This window comes from Melospiza melodia, chromosome 2 (assembly GCF_035770615.1).
Source record: "Melospiza melodia melodia isolate bMelMel2 chromosome 2, bMelMel2.pri, whole genome shotgun sequence".
Lineage (NCBI taxonomy): Eukaryota > Metazoa > Chordata > Aves > Passeriformes > Passerellidae > Melospiza > Melospiza melodia.
In genome coordinates, this window is record NC_086195.1 from 59,114,858 (window position 1) to 59,137,352 (window position 22,495).

A 22,495-nucleotide genomic window follows, 5' to 3' on the forward strand; every position below is an offset into this window, starting at 1 on the left:
GCCACAGGCTTGCTCAGCAGCACAGTCACTGTTAAACTCAAGCTAGTGACTAAAAGGCAGCAAATCCAAGAGACATGTCTCCAGTATCCCTCAAATTCCATTGCACTTTCATTTGCCTGATTTCTTCCTAAGGTAGCTGACTAGAGTAGATTTTGTGCCCCAGTTCTATTCTTTTATTATTAACTAATTATGTGATGATTTGTGTGGAAAATTTATGTTCCATCTATGGCTTCTTTTTTTCATCTAGTCCACATGCAAGTTTTGTGGCTTGTCACACAAATCCTACAGCATTGGTTTTTTTACTTGTTTTATTTCCTCCCCTAAACTCAGGAACACATTTCAGTTCAGCTACTACTCCTACCTCACCTACGTTTCAGAAAAAGCATCTCTCACAGTCAAATAATGTTGTGGAGACTGTTTGGGAGCTTTTGCATCCCTTTTTGGCACAAAACATGACTCCTCTGGCCCAGTAAAAAAACAAGAGTACAGCACACCAGGCAGGGTGACACAAAAAATTTCACCTACCACATTTTGATTATCTGGCTTAAATACTATTTGTCTTAAAACATATTTGGACATGTACATAACATACTTGTGACAACCATTCCCTCCTCTTTGCCACTTTTCTAGGGTGTCTTTGCAACCAGAGCAAGGGCATTTGCACCAGTGGTGGCAAGCACTGCACACCCAGCACAGCAGAGGCAAGGGGACATTTGCCCTTGGCTGGGTACTGCTGCCTTAATGCACCTAAATGCACGGATCAGAGTTTGTGAGCTTGGTGGGGACTGGGGGCAGAGGCATGGCATGGTGTGGTGGTGGTGTGGTGAAGAGATGAGCCTCTGCAATGTCTAGGTGTAAGAGAGGACACACATGTGGTGGGATGGAGGACTTGGGAGAGGGTCACACCAGCTTCTGTTCTGCTTGAGCGTGTGTGCCTAAGTTTGAGGGCATTTGAAAAGCCAAATCCCCCATCTCCAGAGATGAAAAATGGTACATGTTCTCATGGCTCTCTGTGTGTCCCAGTCAGATGGCTGCAGAAACCTCTCCATGTGCAGAACTGATCATCTCCTGTGTCACACCACAGGCTACACCAGCAGCTGCTCTCACCAGCACTCTGTTAGACTGACTGGGAGCACTGGGATCCAGTGTGGCCTCTGCACATAACCCTGGGGGCCACATGGAATCCCTGGGTTTTACAGCACATCTGCCTAGAATACATGCCATGGGTGCTGCATTTACTGTCACAAGTACTATAAAAATGTGGGAAGCTTATAATTTTATCACAAAATAATGTTTTGGGGGACAACAGCTGCTCAAGTGTAATAAGAAAAAGAGTGAAAGTGCTGGAATATAAAATGCTTGTCTTTGAGCGAGATTTTCTGCAGGAAATAGCATCTGGTTTCAATTCATTCTATCACTGTCACCTTCCCTTCCCAGGCACACCTCAGGCTGTGCCAGCCCATGTTTGCATGATGACTTCTCCACGTGTGTGCAGGAGCAGCTGCTGCTGCGGGCTGTGCGTGCCCCTGCCCACCCACACGGCCTCGGGTGAGCCCCACGCTGGGGCACAGTGCCAGCCCCACGCTGGGGGACAGTGCCAGCCCCACTCTGGGGGGACAGTGCCAGCCCCACGCTGGGGGGACAGTGCCAGCCCCACGCTGGGGCACAGTGCCAGCCCCACGCTGGGGGACAGTGCCAGCCCCACGCTGGGGGGACAGTGCCAGCCCCACTCTGGGGGGACAGTGCCAGCCCCACGCTGGGGCACAGTGCCAGCCCCACGCTGAGGGGCAGAGCCAGCCCCACGCTGGGGGACAGCGCTAGCCCCACTCTGGGGGGACAGTGCCAGCCCCACGCTGGGGGACAGCGCTAGCCCCACTCTGGGGGGACAGTGCCAGCCCCACGCTGGGGCACAGTGCCAGCCCCACGCTGGGGGGACAGTGCCAGCCCCACTCTGGGGGGACAGTGCCAGCCCCACGCTGGGGGACAGTGCCAGCCCCACGGCGGCCACGGGGTGCTGCAGAGCCCGCATACCTGAGCGCACCCCCCACCCGCACACCGCCCTCCCCAGCGCGCCCACCCCGCGGCACACGCGGACGGACAGAGCTCCCCAGGCGTGCACAGCCACACCGCAGCCCCCACACAGAGCGCACAGACCCCCCACTATCCCCCATCCCTGCAGCCCTCAGCGCACAGGCCCCTCGCAAACCCCCCGCGCTGTAGCTCCCTCGCCATCCCCACACATCCCCTCGGCGTCGCGGTTCCACAACCCCCATGTCACATCCCCTGCACATCCGGGTCCCGGAGCCCCCATGTCATATCCCCTCGCTATCCCCATGTCACACCCCCTCTCCATGCCCATGTTACACCCCCTCTCCATCCCCATGTCACACTTGTCACACCCCTCGCCATCCCCATGTCACACCCCCTCTCTATCCCGATGTCACACCCCCTGTCCATCCCCGTGTCACACCCCCTCTCTATCCCGATGTCACACCCCTGTCCATCCCCGTGTCACACCCCCTCTCTATCCCGATGTCACACCCCTGTCCATCCCCGTGTCACACCCCCTCCCCACGCCCATGTCTCACCCCCTCGCCCCGCAGCAGCCCGGGCCAGCCCGCGGTCTCCGGCGCCCTCTGGCGGCCGCCGCGCGGAGCCGCCCCCGCCGCTGGGGACCCGCAGAGAGCCCCACCTTGAAGGAGCCCCGGCTGCCCACCCCTGCTCCCTGTCCGCTGGCACCGGGATGGCGAGGGGCTGTGTCTGCGGTCTCCCGCTTCGGGCAACCTTGAGCCTGTGCTCTGCGAATTTGCTGTAATATCCCGGGCTATTCATCCTCCCACCCCGCCCCGGCAATTGGGCAGCACTGTCAAGTCCATGACCATGCAACAGCTCTGAATGAAGAGGAGGAAATTGGATTTCTGATGCGGATAAGCTAATATGAATATCTGGCAGAATTTCACAGCTAAACCCCTAAGGGACCCCAGGCCCTAAATGCTGACCGAGTCCGATCCCATTAAACAAATCAAGAAGGTGCAGACTGAAAGCTGTCAAGGGCAGAACAACTGCACTGCTCTTCCTTTCTCCAAAAGTGAGACATTTGGATACCTGGTGCAGAGGCAGGTGGAGCCCTGCCATGGTGCCCAATTGTGCTGCAACACAAGTGCATGGGACACTGCATCCTGTGTTTCCAAGGCTTTATTGGTGCCACACATTCAGCCTGGGTGATTTGCATTGGTGCCACGGCACAAGGTAGCCTTGGCCAAGATTTAGAGAGCTGTAGTTCTCACATGGCTGAAGGGGACCATGTGCAGCCCCCATCCCACCCCTCTCCACAAGACAGCGTAACCCTAGCTGCATCCTTAAATTTAACAACGGGAAAAACAGCCGTGCCATGGTGGCCTCACTGCTCCAGCCACACGTGCCTGTGTGCAACAGCCCAGAACAACAACCTGGCACAGAGAGGCTCCAGGCGATCCCCCTAACGCTTCTGGGAGAATTTCCACATACTTCTGAGTCAAGATGCAGAAGGGGTGGCGAGACCCTTCAATTTGGGACATCAGTAATTTCACCTAGTGCCTAACACTCCTGCATTCCATGCAGCATGGGGCAGAAGAGTTGCTGCATGCCCTCACGTGCAAGCGGCTGCAAGCCAGCCAAGGTTTCACTAGAGAGGACGTGGGGTGTGTGCTGCTGTACCAGGCTTGGCATGGGAAAGCTGTAGTGCTTGTGTGTGTGATGGTTCAACAACTGCTCCTACTGCCATGAATGGTGTAGGAAAAGACACAGAAAGAAGGATGGGAGGACTTGGATTAGATGGCAGAGGAAGATGAGAAAAGCATGGTGCTGCTTGCACTCAGAGCAAACCACAGCCAGATTGCAAAGCCAAGAGCTGCTCTCATCCTCAAAAACAGCCTGAGGAACACAGCACAAGGAAAGACCTTTGCTGGGTCAGTCCAAGGGTCTTGTCTAATCTTCAGCCCTGTTCTCTGGGGGGCTGGGTGGGGGCCAGCCATGGCATGTGGCCAGCATGGATCATACTGGCCTACCTCAGCTGCTTCAGAGTCATTATGAGCCAGAAGAAGCTGCACCCCTTTGGGATTAATTTCTTCTTCTGTGAACTTGTCTGGTCACTTCTGGACCGCCTGGAGCTTTCCATATCCACAGCCTCCCTCAGCTCCTTAAGAAGCACAGCAGCAGTCAGTTACCAGCAATGATATTGCAGCCCCACATTAAATTTGGGTGCTATGTTCTCCTAAAGGTGACTTTAGGACCTTGGCATTAACAGGTGGCCTGGCACACCATCTGCTGTTAGTTGCTACCTGAACTGGCCAGATTAAAACTGTCTCAGTCACTCCTTGCCCTGCAGCCTCCTCTGCTGACTATGGGAGAGACAGGCTAAGGAAACTGCTCAGAGTGGGAATAATTCACTGCGGAGTCTTCAGATCTTCCCAGGAAAGGGAAAGATGAGTATTTTTGTCATGAAAGTTTGCAACACACCCAGCTTCTGCAGCAGTGTCTGAGGTTGGAGGCCACAGCCCTGGCAGCACTCCGTGGCTTGCTGCTGCTCGTTCCCCTTTTCCAGACCTTCTTGTTGGTCTGAGCGTCTCAGGGCACCACGTCTGTACCCGAACAGCTCTGCTGGAAACCCCGCTTTTCCCTGCACTTCTGAGCCAGGCGGTCCCTGTGTCCCCGTGTCCCTGTGTCCCCGGTCCCTGTGTCCCCGTGTCCCTATGTCCCTGTGTCCCTGTGTCCCCGGTCCCTGTGTCCCTGTGTCCCCGTGTCCCTGTATCCCTGGGTCCCTGGGTCCCCGGTCCCTGAGTCCCTGTGTCCCCGTGTCCCCGGTCCCTGTATCCCTGAGTCCCTGTGTCCCCGTGTCCCTGTGTCCCCGGTCCCTGTGTCCCCTTGTGCATGTGTCCCTGTGTCCCCGGTCCCTGTGTCCCCGTGTCCCTGTGTCCCCGATCCCTGTGTCCCTATGTCCCTGTGTCCCCGTGTCCCTGTGTCCCCGGTCCCTGTGTCCCTGTGTCCCCGATCCCTGTGTCCCAGTGTCCCTGTGTCCCTGTGTCCCTGTGTCCCTGATCCCTGTGTCCCTGTGTCCCAGTGTCCCTGTGTCCCCGATCCCTGTGTCCCTGTGTCCCAGTGTCCCTGTGTCCCTGTGTCCCTGTGTCCCAGTGTCCCTGTGTCCCCGATCCCTGTGTCCCTGTGTCCCAGTGTCCCTGTGTCCCTGATCCCTGTGTCCCTGTGTCCCAGTGTCCCTGTGTCCCCGATCCCTGTGTCCCTGTGTCCCTGTGCCGCCGCCGAAGCGCCGCCGCTTGCCCGCGAGGTGGCAGCCGAGGGACACCAAACGCGCCTCGCCATGCAGGCAGCCCCCGCGCTGGGAACGGCCCGGGAAACGCCGGGAATGACCCCCGGGCTAGGCTGCACACCCCCCGGGAAAACCCGGCTCCCACGGCACAGGGAAGGGGCCAGCCCTGCGCTCCGAGCCACCGCCCTGAGCCGGCCACGGACGGACACATGGACGTGGCACGTAATCTGGTCCCCACCAGCCCCCACAACCACTACATCTGCAGCCTCAGCAAAACCTCTTTGGAGGACACTTAAAAAGCAGGATATCTACCCACTATGGCAGCAGAAACCGAGAGTGCAGGATGGTGGTGAAGTCTTTTGCAACCCTCTCTACTTATTCTGCTTATTCTTGTGATGGCCTCCAGCATGAAAATGGACCTGTTGCTGTGAGTCCAGAGAAGGCCATGAAGATTTCTCAGAGGGCTGGAGCACCTCTCCTATGAAGACAGGCTGAGAGAGTCAGAGTTGTTAAGTCTTGAGAAGAGAAGGCTCCATGAGACCTCACCGTGGTCTCCAGTACCTAAAAGGGGCTGACAAGGGCTGCAGAAGGGTTTTTTGTAAGGGTGTGTAGTGATAGGACAAGAGTCTTACATTGAAAGAGGGTAGATTTAGATTGTATATAAGGAAGAAATACTTCACTATAAGAGCAGCAAGGCATTCACAGAAACTGTGGATATCCCATCCCTGGAAATGTTCAGTGCCAGATTAGATGGGATTTGAGCAAACTGGTCTAGTGAAAGGTGCCCTGCCTATAGCAGGGGATTTGAAACTAGATGGTCTTTAAGGTCCCTTCCAACCCAAGCCATCCTATTATTCTACTTCCCCCACACAGATACTCCCCTTCTGTCTCCACTCCCTCCAGCTCCTTTCTGTAACACCAGCAGCACCCTTGAAGGGGCCCATTAGAGAGGGGGATGGAGACTGTGCCATGACACACAAGCCTCACTCAAGAAGCAAAGGAGGGCAGATGTGTAAATAAGCCCACAAGTTTACCAGAGGCATGCCTCTGTCCTTCTGCAGGTCCTTCTGCACCATGATCATCACCAGCAGAAACTGAACCTGTTAGAGACTCCCAGCACAGACCTTTAAAAAAGATCATTTGACATGCAAGCAGAGAGCAGATACATTCCTAAAGGAAAAAAAAAAAATCATCCACCCATCTATATGTCTCACATCCACATTTGCCAATCCCATCATCTGAGTAAACCAAAATGAAGGCAGAAGAAGAGACAGTGGGTGCCAGTTTTTCTCTTATTTACATTAACAAGACTCCAGAGCCTTACATATCAGCAGTTTGCTGATGGAAGAGAGCCCACAGAGAAGGTTCAAAGGGCATCAGAGAGTTCCTGGCTCTTGATTTGCTTTGGGGAATCTGCCCTTGGGATCCTGCCAGAGAGTGCAAGGTAAAAATCTGGTGTTTGAGGGTAATTGGTCCCTATGAGTTTCTGAATGGAAGAGAAGCCAGAAAGCAGCATGGGACGGGCTTGGAGAACTTGTCTGTGCTGGGAAGGAAGGGGTGATGATAAACCAAGTATAGCCAGCCTGCTGTTTTTCCAGGTGCTGTCCACTCTGAGAAGCTCTGGCCTCCATGTTGTTGATAAGCTGACTCTACTTACAATGAAGGCTGGAGTTCTGCTTCTTGAGCAAAAAATAGGATCAAAAATGAGGGGGGGAAGAACAAACCCCACCTCCAAAGCAGAAGGCACAAGGGAAAGAGGATGTGCATCATGCAGGTATCTCTATCAACTCACTCTCTGGGGCCTGTTGGGGTCTCAGGGTTTGCACTTGCCAGCTGCTCTGCAGGAAGCAATTTTTCCTAGTCTGTTGACTCTCTTGCCAGGGCTTCAGAAGATGAAATCTTTATTATCATGAAGGCTTAAAAGGGAGGAATACTGTTAATTCCATTTTCAAGGTCATACTTTGAAAGTTATTAATTTCTTTCTTCCAGGGCTTTGCACTCTACTCTGAGGCTTTAGGGATTACCAGCTTCTACTTACTAGGGTTCATTTGGGGCTTTTTTTCTTATTTCTTTCCTGCTCCTCCCCCCTCCTCTTAGAAGAAGACACTTTTTTTTCTTCCCTGTTCTCAGTGTTGAAGCTATTTTGCTCATTGCCTGCTCATTCCCCATTGTCACTACCAGTTCTGCTCCTGTAATTAAAACTTGACTGTGACTGCAGTGGCACTAGGCTGGTTTTCCTAGAGGTGCCAGTACCGCTGTGTAAGCTGGGGAGGATGCCCTCCAGCAACTCTCCAACAAGATTAAGGAAATGTCTCTGGTGTCTACCAATCTTTGCACTTGGTTTAATGTATTTCAGAATTTGCTCAAGCTTTTTTAGCACTGAACAGTTCTTCCCCATGTTTTGGAGCTCATTCATGGTGTACGAAGTACTCATCTATCATACCTCATGTCTTAGAGGAATGAAGATTCATTCTGTAATGCAGCTCACCCATCCTTCCCTAAGTTCTGAAGAATATCCCTGAAATTGTATTTCTCAGTGTGTTTCTGAGAAGGTCGTGGTGCTCAAGAGCCGTCTCCTTACACCATTTATCCTGGAGCTGGTTTACAGTAATCCTAGTCTAAAATTGAACTGTTATCCTGACCAGTGAGGTTGGTGGTGGATAGAAGACCACCTTTGTTTCAAGGTCACACAGATCTTTCATCATCAGATCTGTCTTGTATATATTAAAAGTTTCAATGTTTTCTCATAGCTGAAGAAATTTTCTCCTACCCTTTTAATTTCCCTAGCAACTGAAAGTTTATTTAAAAAAACAACCACCTCCCAAAACCCACCTTCCCCAGTGACTGATACAAAATCAGATACTTAAAACTGTATTGTCTTCAAATCACACATTAAAGACTCATTCTACAAGCAAAGAATAAAACAAATGATCAAACAAACAAACCAACCAAACAAAGCACACAGCACAGACCTTTTCAGGAGTCATTATGGGGAAGATCTGAGCTTTTTCTGCTTTTTGCTTTGCAAGGATAAAGAAATCCCTCTCCTGCTCATCTCTCAAGCACATGTGTAGGGCACAGCAGACCAAAGGTGATGCCAAGCACATAACCTAGTGTCTCAATAGAGGACAAACAGCATAGCCCCCCTCACCCAGAGCACGCACAGCCCTAAGAAGCAGGTTTGCTAATTGGAGGCTCTGGAACCTCTTGAAAAATTAATATTTTCATCAGTTTCATGTCTGTCTGTTTACTCACTTCATCCCTGCTATGGTTTTCTACAAGCTTACTGGATATATGGCATAGGAAAGATTTGAGTGGCTATGGACAGAAATGAAGAGGTGGGGGATATGCATAGGGATGACTGGAGCAGAAAAACAACTAAATTGGGGTGGAGAGTGGCCAGCATGCTTGAGGTTACTCTGGTACTGAAATCCAGTCCTACTGCAGCCTCTGCTCTCCCTATCTTTCTCTAACATCTGCAGAGAAGTGTCCTCCCAGTCTATCCTTGAGATCTTCTTAGGGATATCATTCTCAGTATTTAAGTGATTTAGAGATGTCATGACAGTCAAGCTGGGCCTAGGTGCTGGTATATGTCTCTAAAGTGTGGGGTCTAAGTAAATATTACCTTGTGTTCCCTGTAGTTCTCATCAAAATATGGAAGTGGCTGTGTGTGTGCGATCCCAGAGTGAGACTCCTGGTCACCTAACACCCTAACAGTGCAAGCATGGCTTTAATACCTGGCCCAGGCCTGGGAAAAGCCAGAGCAGGAAACCATCATGGCTTCCCACAGCCCATTAAAAACCAGTATTAAAAAGGGAAAGTTAATATAGCTTACACAGGCTGCTGAGCAGGCCTTTAGCTGGATGAGTAGGAGCTATAGAAAAGATGCAGGAAGCTATTGCAGCTCCTCATTAGATGTTCTTGGGTGCCTGGAGATTGCTCAGTGTGTGTGGGCTGTGCCTCTGAGCACAGGGTGAGTACAGTGATGTGGCTGGGCAGTGTCACCAAGGGTCAGTGTGCCTGTGTGGATGCAACACCCACTGGAGGGGCTGCCTGACCAGACCCTGCTGAAGCCGTGCTGGTCAGAGCTCATCCTTCTCCAGGGCCTGATCGCATGCTCCCACCCATGCATCCACTCCCCAGGCTGCAGAGGGACATGCAGGGGATGCTGGGGCAGGACCACGCACATTGCTCCTTGCTCACCTTGCCGCGAGGCCTCTCCCTTTTGCAGGGGAGCTCTGCTGACAGACCTGCTCACCCATGGGAGGGAAGGCCTTCCAACAGCACTCTGCTTTTTTCTGCAAGCCTGATTTCTTTGGAATGGTTGGGTTTTATCCCCATGCACACCCTCCCTCTCTCCCAAATCCCACACCTCCCTTCTCGTTTCTGGTTGTTTTTGTTTTTAGAGAGAGCGCTTAGACAGCTGTATTAATCATGCAAGCCCAGCCATGTGTAATGTGCTTTATCAACAGCAGAGCAGACACTGAATGGCAGCAGGTTCACAAGCGGGCCCGGTGCACCGCCTGAGCTGGGAAGATAAACCTGCTGCTTCCCAAACCAACTTACCGTCACGGGTTAGTGAATGAGAGACTGTTCACTTGGGACAATAACCAGAGGGGAGGCCAGCTCCTTAGGCAAGGTTTACACTGGAAATGGAAGGGCTAAGAGGAGGAAGGTGGAAATTACTCTTTGGTCATTTTCTCATGGGTGTTGGAGGAGTTTTTGCGTGTGTGTAAGGATTAAATCAAGACAACAGTGGCAGTTCTTCATCCTCCTCTTTGCTGCCCTCCACAGTTCCAGTCAGCTAGTCAACACAAAAAATAAGGAGAACAGGAGGGAGAGAGCAAAGGCTTAAGTACACCTGCTGTGCAGTGGGGATGGGTTGTCTTAGAGTCTCTAAAGGGGGAAGCTTCAGCTGATGGCTGCAGGAGCTCGTCTACATGCAGATGGTTTCAGGCTATGAGTGTCCTCTGGGCTGGGGATACCTGCCTCAGGAGGGTTAGAGCCTGCCCCAGCTCTGCTCTGCAGGGTACTCTGTCCATGCTACAACACTAACACTGTCACTGTGCCTATCAGATGACTGATTTTCTACGGCAGTCGCTCTTCCATGGGTTCATTTCTAATCTCTGCAGTGCAATTATGTTTCTTCTCCCCCACTGGATCTAGCCAAGCTCCACTCTCCCACCTGACTGCTGTGCCCTGACCTCTGCTCTGCAGGGCTGCTCTGCATGCATGCATAGCCACACTGGTGACTGCACACACCTTGAAACGTTTTCCTTATCCACTGCAAGGGCTCAGCTTGGAGGAATATCTTTCTGGGACTTCCAGTCTCAGTTCCCACCCTCTGCTGCTGATCTTCTTCACTCACTGGATCTTCCACAGCACTGTACTATGCAAATATATACAACCCAAGGCTCATTTTGGAATAAATCAATCTAAATTAAAATAATGAACAAAAAGTACAGAAACAGATCAGGCAGTAAAGCCATTTCTCTTTCTTTTCCCCTGTGCCTCTCTTTTTTCTCTAAGAAAGCTTGCTTCTTTTCTCTACACTTTTTTTTTTTTTTTTTTTTTTTTTTTTGGGAGGGGTGGGAAGCAGCAGATTGGCTTTTAATTTTTTTAAGCAATCTCAACAAACAGAAGCTGTCTGTTGCTATTCAGCAAAACCCACCAAGCAATGTTGGTAGCTTGGCATCAATTCTTGGCATGTCTCTTTTCCCTAAGTTGCTGTTTTTGTCTACATTCATACTACCTCCTTTTGGAAGACAGTATCATCACCTCTGACTTTGGTATTACTCGCTTTAAACCACACAGCCAAAATAAGATATGGTGCCATCCCTTGCCTCGTACCTATGAAATAGCACGAAGCAATTACTGTGATGCTGGCTGCCTGCCCTCAGCCTGCCTTGTCCTCCCTGTTCCCTTGGCCTGAAGGCCCCACAGGCTTGGCACCCAGCTCAGTGCCAGCCCTCGGTGCCTGCAGTGCTGGCAGGGACTGACTCTGACCCTGAGCAGCCAGACAGCCTTGGTCTGTCTGAGCATCCATCCTGCAGGGCCAGTCCCTTCTGCACTCACCAAACGGACACTGAGCTCTTTGGAAAACCTGCGTGGACACCACCCGTGAGAAGCAAGGAGAGCTGTGAGTTGTGCTTCCCACCCAGAGCCATGGGTGTGATCAGCTGCTGGTACCCAGGGCTCAGGTAGCTTTCAGGGAAGGGAGGCATGCCCTGAGTAGCCAGCCACACATCCCTGTGCAGTGACCCGTACAGCTGAACTATGTCCCTCAAATGCCTTAGGATTCATGGGAATACCAGGCTTGACATGGTTCCAAATGCACCTTCATAGCTTGGTAGCTATGACCATTATTTTTTAATGGACATTATTTTTTCTCTATTTTTCTGTTGGGATCACAAAAATACAAGATTGTCTGTTTTGGCCTGTCTATGCTTCCCTAGCTCTGCCAACCAGTTTGCTTCATGGGCCTGAAGGCCTGGATTTTCACTGACCCTTTTCTGGAGCCCAAATGAGACAGCGCCCTCAGGCCTCAGTGAAGAGGGCTCCAGAGGTGGATGTATCTTTCAGCTGGTCACATCATACTAGCAGGGCTGACAGCCTAGTCAGCAAACCTCCATAGAAGGTTAACCCTTTAAAGCCTGTAGTCTCTGCTGTAATCCCCCTTGCTTCTCTCCTTAGCTTTGCTGGACTCAGATGTCCACCCTTTTGCCAAAGCAGGCCCTGCTGACTCGAGAGCAGCCAGCTCAGCAGAACTGGCAGGGCCATACACTGCAGAAAGCAAAAGGGGAGCAGAGATGGGTGGAAGGTGCCCACTGCAACGGAGGAGCTCTCTTCTGCACAGCTAAGACACCCAGAGAGAGGAAAGAGGACTGAGAGGGTATTAGAAAGAAATGTGCTCTCTGTTTCCCACTCTGGCCATCAGACCCAAATGAACATCTCTTTTCTCCCTTCCCCCAGCTCCCACCCACCTGATGAAGGCATTAGTGACAGTACAGGCTACACAGGCTACAGCTAGATGGAGACTATCTACGATCTACAGTCACACAGGGTCATTCTCCGATCAGTGCACGTTTTGGCAGAAAGGCAGGACTCCTCATTCTCCTTTTCCCTCCACTCTGCTAATTGCTAACACACTACAGCTATAAATCTTGTGTCAACCTATTGATGGCTGTGACTTTGTCTTATCAGGCCCCAAAACTGACACACTTGTTTCCCTGTGGGCAGTTCTGGATGTGCCGCTTTCTGAAACACCACATCCCCCTTGCCTAGCTCCCAGGGCATCAAGCTCACCACCCTGAGAAAGCCCCTACTTAGCCTCTGGCAAGCCCTCATCACAAAACTCCTGTGAGGAAGACTCACAGGTTTTGAAGCCCATCAGTCTGGCCAAGCCATTCTGATATGGACACTGGGTGCTAATCCAAGGGAAGCAGTTCATGTTCAAAGGGCTGAGGATGAGAGACAATGAAAGACAAAGTTGGAGCTAGTGCCATAATTCTGACAGGTCCCTTTGAGGTTCAACAGTGGCCCCGCTTGCCCTTCCATTGGCAGATGTGGTGTGGAATGAACAAATTCTCTTTTTTCAGAAGAAAAATCCTTTTGAAAAGGCATCTGATGATGCAGTAAGGCCCCTGCTTTGTGACAGCCAGTTCTTGTGTCAGCCCATTACAACATGATGTTACAATGCAGACAGAAAGATGTGATGACGTGGCATCATCCCAGAAGACATTTCAAGGCATTTTGAGTACTGGGCTGCAAAATCAGGAGAGCTGGAAAATTTATCAAGGACAACTCAGCTGAGAGCTGAATCAGCTGGGCTCCACCAGCATTTTAGGAAAGTGTCTCATCAAATTCAAGTCCCATTTGTTTAGTTGAATGGGCTGCTTCTGAGTCTCCAGCCTGCCTGAAAGCAAGATGTTTCCACAGCAGCTAGCTAATGATAGCAGTGCTTAGCAGGACTACAGCACTCTTCATCTCAAATCACCTTCCTTTTAAATTAATGCTCAAAACCCCACAGGGCAGGGAAGTGTTACTGAGGATTAACAGAAATGAAAATTGAGGGAGAAAGAGGAAGAAGGCTGTGGTTCTGGTCATTGAGGAACAGCTTAATTGAAGGCTGAGGACTACATTTCAGAACATCAGCTCATAGGAAGAGAAAGGTCTAACAAAATTGTATGCCCAAGGTTTCTTTGAAGGTCAGCAGCAAAGTAAAAGCAAATGTGAAAAGCACCAGCATCTGTGCTGAAGGCCCACAACAGAGAAGCTGGTAAGGGCTTTCAGAAAACAATTGAGGCCCAGGGTATTTAAACTCTGCTTTCCCACTCTGAAAAATCCTCTTGGGGTGTCCAGGGTCACTGGAGATACACCAGCATTTGGAACCACAAATTCGTGGAGACTCCTCACAGGAGTGATGGCACACCAGGACGTCCTTCAAGACGATCTCAGGGGACTGGGGAGCAGTAAAAATATAACAGCTTCAGAGACAGAGGGGAAAGTGTTTTAAAGGATCAACTAAAGCTGTGCAGGATGGCCTTGGCAAGTTGATTAGGAGGTGTATTTGTAATGGGAACCCTGGCCTTGCTCACTCGCAGATTTTGCTTTATCATTTAGCTTAATGGGCTCCTAATTCAAAACCAGCTGTAAACAGGGCTGGCTATGAAAAAAAATTAACACTGCCTGCCTGTGGAATTTAAGGATATATAATAAAAATAATCATAAAACCAAAGAGCTCTGGGTTTTTCATCAGACAAAAATATTTGTCATTGAAAATTCTGCTGAAAAACAAGAACACCTAAAATTGGAAAACTTCTCAAAACCCTACATCCAAAACAGCCTCAGCAACTTTAATTTCATATCCAAGCACAAGTTTCATTTGCAATACATAAGATAATGGTGTTTAATTGGATTTATTTTTCCACAGTAGGTTCCCAATGGCCTACTTTACTCCTTTTCTCAGCTCCTTGAATGTTATTTACAAATCACTCTCTGGGATTTAATTTTAATGGTAGCTTGATTTCTACCTCCCTTTTTTTTTTTTTTTTTCTTTTTTTAGGTACTTTTCTTTAATTGTATTTGTGGATTTGCCTTTTAAATAGGCAATTGTGACTACATCCTGAGCCTGAATAAGTTGCCAAGAGCAGAGCTTGATTTGAAAACAGCAGAGTAGTTAAACGGAGCATGTGTAACACGCAGCATTTATTGTTCTTTTCATGGGAGTACCTGCAGGTGCTTTGTTCAAGCAGGTGCTCTTTTGCAAAACAACATGGGTTCCTAATAACACTCTATCCCAAAGCTCTGTGCAGACATTAACAATTTAGGTCTCTGAGCAACCCATAAGTTGAGTGCATCTTCCTCATAAGGCAGTAAAACAAAGATACTGAGGAGCTGTAGGCCAAGATTTTTTCAGTGAACACAGGGACTTGCTGCCTTATTGTTGATTCAGTTTTGAACACCACTTTCAAATGCTGTAGCCTGCTTTCTGGACATGTCTGGTCTCTGTGCTTTTTCAGAATGAAAAGGTCACAACCAAGTCCCAAATCTCATATGGATCTTGGGACCATGCTGTCTACACCTAAGGCAGGAGTGGGCAACACAGAGACAGAAAAAAAACCCCACACAGACCCTGTTTTGCCTTCATATCTACTTTCCTTTTGGAAAAGCAGACAATAACACCTCACCATGTGCCTCTTTTCATGCTCTCTGCCTCAGATGCAGGATTATGTGACTGGAAGACTCAGAGAGGCGGGACAAAAGCATGAGAAAACAAAGTGTTTCACTGTGGATGATAAGATGCTCAACTAGAGTGAAAAAAACCTGGCAGTGTTTTAATTTTCAATTTTCCACTTGTCCTTTCCACCGTCTTTGCAAAATTTTAGGTCTGTTTATGCTTTTGATCCAAAATGTGAACAAGTGGGCAAAGAGAGCTTAGGATGGGAATGTGTTTTAAAAGTAGATCTGCAGGGAGACTGAACCTCATTGAAGACTGTCCACACCTGGGTGACAACTCAATGTCCTTGCTCAAAGCTTGGTTAAAGGCTGTTGCTATTCAGCTGATTGGTTTTTTGAAGAGGGAGCGGGAAAAAGAAGGATGAGGAAAGTGAGCAGAAATGAGAAAATGACATGTAAATGAGAAGGGAAAGCCCTTATTTTCCTGCATTTCTGAGCTGTTCTGCCCATGCCTAGGTCTGAGCATTTGTCAGGATGACGGAGAATGACCCGGCTAAAGAGCTACTTCAACATAAAGCATATACTGACCTGGAAAAGGATTGGGGAGTGTGGGTAAAACTCGTTCTAAGGGGGGAAAAAAAACAATAAGCAACATGCAGGAGAAAAGCCACTTTTCACACCAAGCAAGCAGCAGATACCAACCTGATGGAGTTGTCCATCCCCAAATTAAATGAACTAGAGCAGATTTCATATACAGAGCATTTTGCTAGCAACACGCCTAATACACACCAACATCCCCTGGGACTGGGAGTCAGAGAGAAGTGATTTGAAAAACTAAACAAATAATAGCCAAACAGCAAGAGGGATTAAGCACCTGCAGTGAAGGTAATTGGAGTTGATGGTCCATATCTTCCCTCTGACTTTCAAGACCACTCATGTCATCACTCTACAGCTCCTCTTAGCTACACCTCTGCCTGGAAGCTAGTCTTGGCAGAGAGGTGAGCTGTGGAAATCTTCCATGGGTAGTTGTTGCCTCCCCAAAACCTTTTCCACAATGGATTTCTTGCCAATGACAGTTCCCTTGAGGATCTGTGCATGGGAGCAGTCACCCTGGTGAATCCTCAAGGGTATTCTGCTTCTTTAGTTTTTGTCCTCTGAGAGGGACAGAGTTTTTGCAGAGCCTGCTGTCTTGTTTATAGGGTTTTTAGAATGTTTCCTCGCTATGCGTCACAGCAGGACTTTGATGTATGTCACTGCTGGCTTCTGAAGAAAACTTCAGAAGTTTTCTTCTTCCACAAAGGATCCCAAAACAATTGCACAGATACTGAGGGAAACCAGTATCAGAGACCTCAGTCTGAGGCTAACAGTAGTGTTAATTCTACTTCATACATGGTACAGGTGATGCACAGAGCAAGGAAGCAATTTGCCCAAGGTCAAATGCTGAAGTGTTGGCAGAGCCAGACACAAACCCAAGAATACAAGGCCCCCAGGCCTGACTGGTATCACTGGGTCTCCTTTCTATGCCTTCAGAGCTTGCTGGATGCCTTGTACTGACTGAGACAAGCTCCTACCCATGGACTGATCCATAGGTAGACATCTAGCTGCAACAGCTCATAGGCCTGGGGCAATGGGTTATCTCCTGGCTTACCTGCTAAGATCACTGTTGATGGACACAGAACTTAGCAGGATAAATCAGTAGGCTGCTATTACTCTCTGATCACCTAGGCCCAGCTATTTGGAGGCCAATGCTCTTTCTACAGTATCCTTGGTGCAAAGACTGAGTTTGTGTCTAGCTGGAGATCATGAGGATTGAGCAGGTCAGGCCCATCCCTATGACACTGGCAGGACTCCTGCCCTCATGGTGGTAATGGAGTTGTTTGAATCCACAGCAGGCACAGCAGAGATCAAATACAAGTCTAGCCTGGATCTCTCTGTTTATGTAGCAACAGGGGACCATTGTTCTGCGAAAGCAGGCTGTTTGTGCTGACAAGACTTCCTTGTTATTTAGTTTGGTTAAATAACTCAACTCCCCTTTACCTTCTTCCTGCACAGCAGGCTGCAGGCTGCACAGCATAAGCAGTTAAAGCAAAGCACTATGGCCTCATTATCATGCTGCTTTCTATTCAAGGACTCTGTCTCTGTTCCTCTCTCCCACTGTGTGCTGCTTTTATTGCTCCACCCTGGCTCATTAGCAGTGTCTCAGCCTTGCCCCCTCTGACTGTCAGCCCAAACCACTTTCCTCCCTCCTGAGTCTCCCTGTTATTGACAGCCTTGAGGAAAACGGGGTGTGCACTAAGAGCCACTAAGAGGGATTTCGGCCACAGCTGAGGTTCCAAACCCCAGCAGCCACTGCTGTAACCAAATGCCCAGGGCACAACAAAGCGTCGGCAGAGTGGAAGGAGGGGTGTGCACACTTGTGGCAGGATACTAACAAATAATGACAAGTTAGAGGCTAATGCCAGCTTTTAGGAACATGCCTAGCTGCAACCAAAACTGCTGGGCTCCACCTGAAGCTGCCTGAATTGGCACTGTCTTGCCAGCTTCTGCTTCACCTCTGTGCTTGCTGATTCCCCAAAGGGTGCAGAGGATGCAGCAGAGGACCTGCTGATGAGGCAGTCTCCCATAATTGAGCCAATTGAGCCAGCAGGACTGCATCAGGATGTGCAGCACTGTGCTGCTGTCTCCTGTTTCAGCCTATGGGATGGGCTAGCTCGGCAGGAGGCAGAGGACAACTAATTTGGAAAAGCTTTTCTTTCTTTTCTCTGCTTTGCTAGAATTCACATAGTGCTGCACCTACTTATCTGTGCCTGTGGAGGGGCGTGTGGGTTTGCTTCTACATCACAGAGGTGCATGCCTGTGTAGACATATTCACCTACACACAAACCCATGTATCTGTGTTCCTCCAGCAAATGTGTATCTGTTATGTGTTTATACATATATATATATATATATATATATATTTATACACATACATATACACACATATTTTATATATATATATATATATACACACACACACACACACACACACAACTCCTGTGTAGCATGTGTTAAGATACAAATTGTGACTTTCACTAATAATGGTTTTCATAGTACTGCTAGGTGAGTAAAACAAAAAGAAAACATGTTCCCTACCTCCTAATACACTTGGAGGAAGAACCCTTTTGCTTCAGTTGTGTCACTGCTTTTCACCCCTGTTGCTCTGTGATGGCAGCCCTGGCTGTGCCTCTCTGCCAGGTAATATTCACAGAGATCTGTACTACTGTCCCCTTTTTTGTGCTTAGGGATTACAAACCTTGCTCCTAGGCTCTGCAGAGCTGAATTAACCTACTGGCTCACCAATGCTGCCAAACAGGGCCCTGCCTCCCAACTCTTCATACCCACAGATGTGTGATAGAGCTTCCTCTCCTGCATGGGCTTTGGTGCCTGTTGAGCCTAGCCATGAACTTGTTCACCTCAGTACAATGAAAGAAAACATTTGGGGCATTTTAGGGAGATGAGCAGTAAAGCTCATTTACCCTATTCACTGGTTTAGCAGGTTAGACAGCTTCAGTGGGATGTCCACTGTGTGGCAGAATAAGGGAAATAACAAAATCATGTGGCAGAGAGCAGGATGGGCAAAAGGACGGGGAAGCAAGGAATGTCAGCAAGCTATTAGATCACTTGTATCATCACATTGTACCTGAGTACCCTCTCTACAAACATACTCCATATTTGCTGTTGGAGACAGTTTCCTGGGTAAGTTAAACCTTTGGTAGGGCCACATTTATGTTGTTGTAAACTCAGTCTCCAGGAGTGAGGGGTATAAATCTCACCTACAGCAGGCAATCCTGCTGCTACATCCTTTAAGGAAGATCACTAGCTATCTATTCATACAGCTCAAGGAGGCTGCTTTTGTATTTTAATGCATCTTCTACCTATGACATTGGCATCTAAGGCACTCAGTCTCTCTGAGAGTTTTTCAGTGCTGACTGAGATTTCATTAAATGGTAGCCACCAATTTTTCTGTATTGCTAAACTGTTCTTTCACATCATTTTGCTCGCTCCCTGTCTGCCCTCCACCTCAGGCAAAGCTGCCAGTAGCTCATTATTAACTCTCTGGTTGTTTCTTCACTCCTTGCTGCCATTCTTTTTTGTGCTGCAATGGGACACTGAGGAACCATCACTGTACTTACCTCCCCGGTGGGATGTTGCTCTACAGTGAGCTTGTTCTCTCTTTAAAAAGGAAATAAGATCTCTGATTCCAGGGATGAAAAACACTCCCAAGTATTTGAGTATCTGCTGTACACCTTGCAAAAGCTTGGCACTGCTTTATTTTTCTGTCTGGGTGTGTGGCTGGGAATGTGCATTACCTGTTATTTCAGCTACGGTGTGATCACTACAGCATTTCTTTCATCTGGGCTTGTAGGTTTTTTCAGCAGCTTTCTTTATCTTTATGAATCTGGATTCCTTTCATTCATTTCCCCCCTGATTTCTTAACCTTCAAAATAGCAGCTGTAGTCTGCCTGAATTTATTTTTTTTCTCTGCCTTTCCTTCTTCCACACTAACTAGAAAAACAGAGATTTCCTGGAACAATATGAAGCAATTGCACAGTGAAAAAAGTAGGGATTAACCAAGCAGCAAAAACAAATTAGAAAGACTTCACTAAAAATCATCAAATCTCTCTCAGCTCCTGCATTTCCATTCTCCTGGCTCTTGGGAAGTTTTCTAGTGTCCCCCAGTATAAACAGGCCTTGAATTTCTAAAAAATTATAAATCAAATCAAACAACTTGAAAGAAAGTGTTCTTCATACACATCAAAAGGGGGCTAAAATAGGATCCTCACTGTTGAAAATCATCTTTTAAGAGTTGCCACATTTCCTCATGGAACAGTTTACAGCAACTTTGCAAGGTTTCCCTGGGTCTCTCAATGGTTCTGCCACTCATTTTATGACCATGGGTAAACCACTTCTTCACTCTGTACCTTCCTACTGCAAAATGGTGCCAGCAACACTCGCCCATTTCTAAATGACTTGTGATATTTAAATATTCATTGCTAGCAAATCCTTTGAGATCCTTTGAGGTGAAGTTCTGGAGTCATGCAAAATGCTTCTCTAGCAAAACTAAGCCCCCAACTAAAATCATATGTGCATATATACATGATTGAATTTCATATTTTGTTTCAGTGATGCATTTCAGTTCATCTGTGTAACAGGAACCAAGAGAGAGGGCCAAATTTAGAATTCAGTCACAAATAATGGATTCTAAACTTAGAATTTTATTAATATCAGCAAGAACAAATCTGGAGTATTTGAAAATTGTGTTCCAGATTGCTGCCTGAGGATTTTTTTTGAATCTCGTGACAGTCACAAGACCAGGGTGAAAAGACTTTCAAAGTAGAAATTTGCTTTGTGTGCTGCAATGCTACAGTAAATCAAATATATGTTCTTTTATGATAATATCTGTTCTTTAAAAAATAGCTGCCACAAAATATACCCCAACTCGCAAAAATTCAAGCTGCCATGAAATAAATCCAAAGGTGGTAAACAAAGAATGCCCATGGATTTATCCTTTTCCTCACATCTGTTAAAAATAACCAAACTATAACTTTGGTTTGTTTTGGTGAGAGCAGAAAACAGACCAAACTGCATCCCATACTGACTGCTTTACACAGCTCTTTTTTTTTTTTTTTTTCTGTTTAAAAGGACATGCAGGTCATGACATGAGAGTTTTAATTCAATTTGGGACCATCATAGGAACACTGCCATCAGTCACTTTTGTGTCTACGTGTTCATTTGTGTGAGCAGGTCATTTTGCTGCAGTGTATCTCTGATGCCAATAACACATGGGCCAAGTCTAGTCCAAGTTTTAGACCTGGAATTGGAAACTGCATTTTAAATACACCACAGTTTGTATGTGTGTGTGGATGGTAGGTGAGGGGCAGGGCCTCTGTTTAGGGTCAGGTTTGAATCAGCTGCAAAATTCAGAATCAGCAGGTAACTCTGCTCTAGTGCTTGGTCTAGTCCCAGCTTCTATCTGTTTATACTCACTAAGACAAACTCAGCCATTGAAATGTAGCAGAATGAGATCCAAGGAACCTTATTCCGTATTTCATCTGTTGATTACCTTTTCCCCCATGGTCCCTATGGTATATCCCTTTAAAATCATTCTGTCTTTTCTCATTTCTGTCCCTTCCAGTTTCAAACCAATTTCTCTTTTTCTTGACTCTGTCACTGTTCTCCTCAGGCTCGGTGGCTAGTTCTCTCCATCTCTCTGAATTACTTGTCATTTCTCAGCTGTCATGGATCCTCCGAGCCCTGGCCTTCTGTCTACTTATTAAAGGGGCTGTCATTCTAAAGGGCTTTTTGTTTCCAGCTTTAAAACAAACACATTTTTATTATTTTAACAAAATCTGTCTTCAGCAAAGCCAGTCAATCAAAGGGCTTGACTGTAAACCTTTTGATTTGGCTGTTTGTGCTTCAAGGCAAGTATGAACACTTAGGTATCCAAAGCAGAATGCTGGAAGCCAGGTCATGGCTGGAGGTCTGAGGAGACTGGGTTGTCAAGCAGATGCCTTCCTTCATGAGTTTTGGCCATCATGTGCTTCCTGCACAGCCGTGTCTTTGTGAGAGCCTCCCTTCACTCTGTCCCGTACTTACTGTAAAGGTATAGGCTGGCATTTGTGACTCCCAGCTTGTTGGCAGCCACACAGGTGTAGTTCCCGTAGTGCTCCTCAGTGACATTGGCCACCATCAGCAGAGACTGGCTCCCCGTGCTCTTTATCTCCAGACCATTGGCACTGTTTATCCTGGGAAGGCAGGAGAAGAGGTGTTTAGTGCAATGGCAGTTGTGTACTGGGAAGGAGATCCCTCCCCAGCACACAGCAAAGCAAAGTCATTCAGCCCAGCTGGCAGGTGAGGATAGAGGGAAGCAGGGAAGGGATGTGAGAGAAAAGAGACCGAAGAAGGAAGACCAAAGAAAGAGACCGAGATGGAAAACAGGAGGAGGGAATGAAAGGAATGTAGTAGTTCAGTGGGATTAAATGCCACTGGTAAAGCAGTGAAGAACCAAGCAAAGACAAGGGAAAGGGAGGAAGCATTTACCCAGCACTGAGTCACTCTGGAAGTGAATGCACCATGGCCAGCTGAAGGCTAGTCTGTACTTGAGCAACATATTCTTAGTGAAACATACGGATTCTCAATATGTGCCTATAGCAATGCTGAGTCACCCCTGAACCAGGGCACCATGTTCAGGGCTGGCTACCCTATAATGTAGGGTAATAACACAACCTCCTTAATGCCAGGTAAATGCTCAGGTAGAAGGACAGATTCTTTTTCTATTCTCATTTATTCTCATATGCAAGTCTGAGAGGCTCAAGTCGCACAGGTGGGGGAATCTCATACCTCAGCAGCTCCTTTCCCTAAAAGAATGCACTTGGAGCAGCATTACCTAATTGAACACTTATACCACCTACTTTTTTGTCTGTATCATGGGCTACTTAACATGTGAACAGTGTATTAATTGGGTATTGGCCC

The 22,495-nt window shown here is 48.0% G+C and overlaps 1 protein-coding gene across 3 annotated transcripts in view; it reads right to left on the reverse strand.

The window, feature by feature from the left end:
* Positions 1–22,495, reverse strand: part of LSAMP (limbic system associated membrane protein) — a 987,400-nt gene that overhangs the window by 8,688 nt on the left and 956,217 nt on the right. For 2 of the 3 annotated variants that reach the window (XM_063148357.1, XM_063148356.1), the window contains 2 exons: positions 21,620–21,768; positions 15,569–15,604 (listed from right to left, as the gene is read on the reverse strand). In XM_063148357.1, the coding sequence (XP_063004427.1) occupies positions 15,569–15,604; positions 21,620–21,768 (185 nt within the window). The remainder of the gene's footprint in view (positions 1–15,568; positions 15,605–21,619; positions 21,769–22,495) is intronic. The other variant, XM_063148358.1, reaches the window with a different exon arrangement.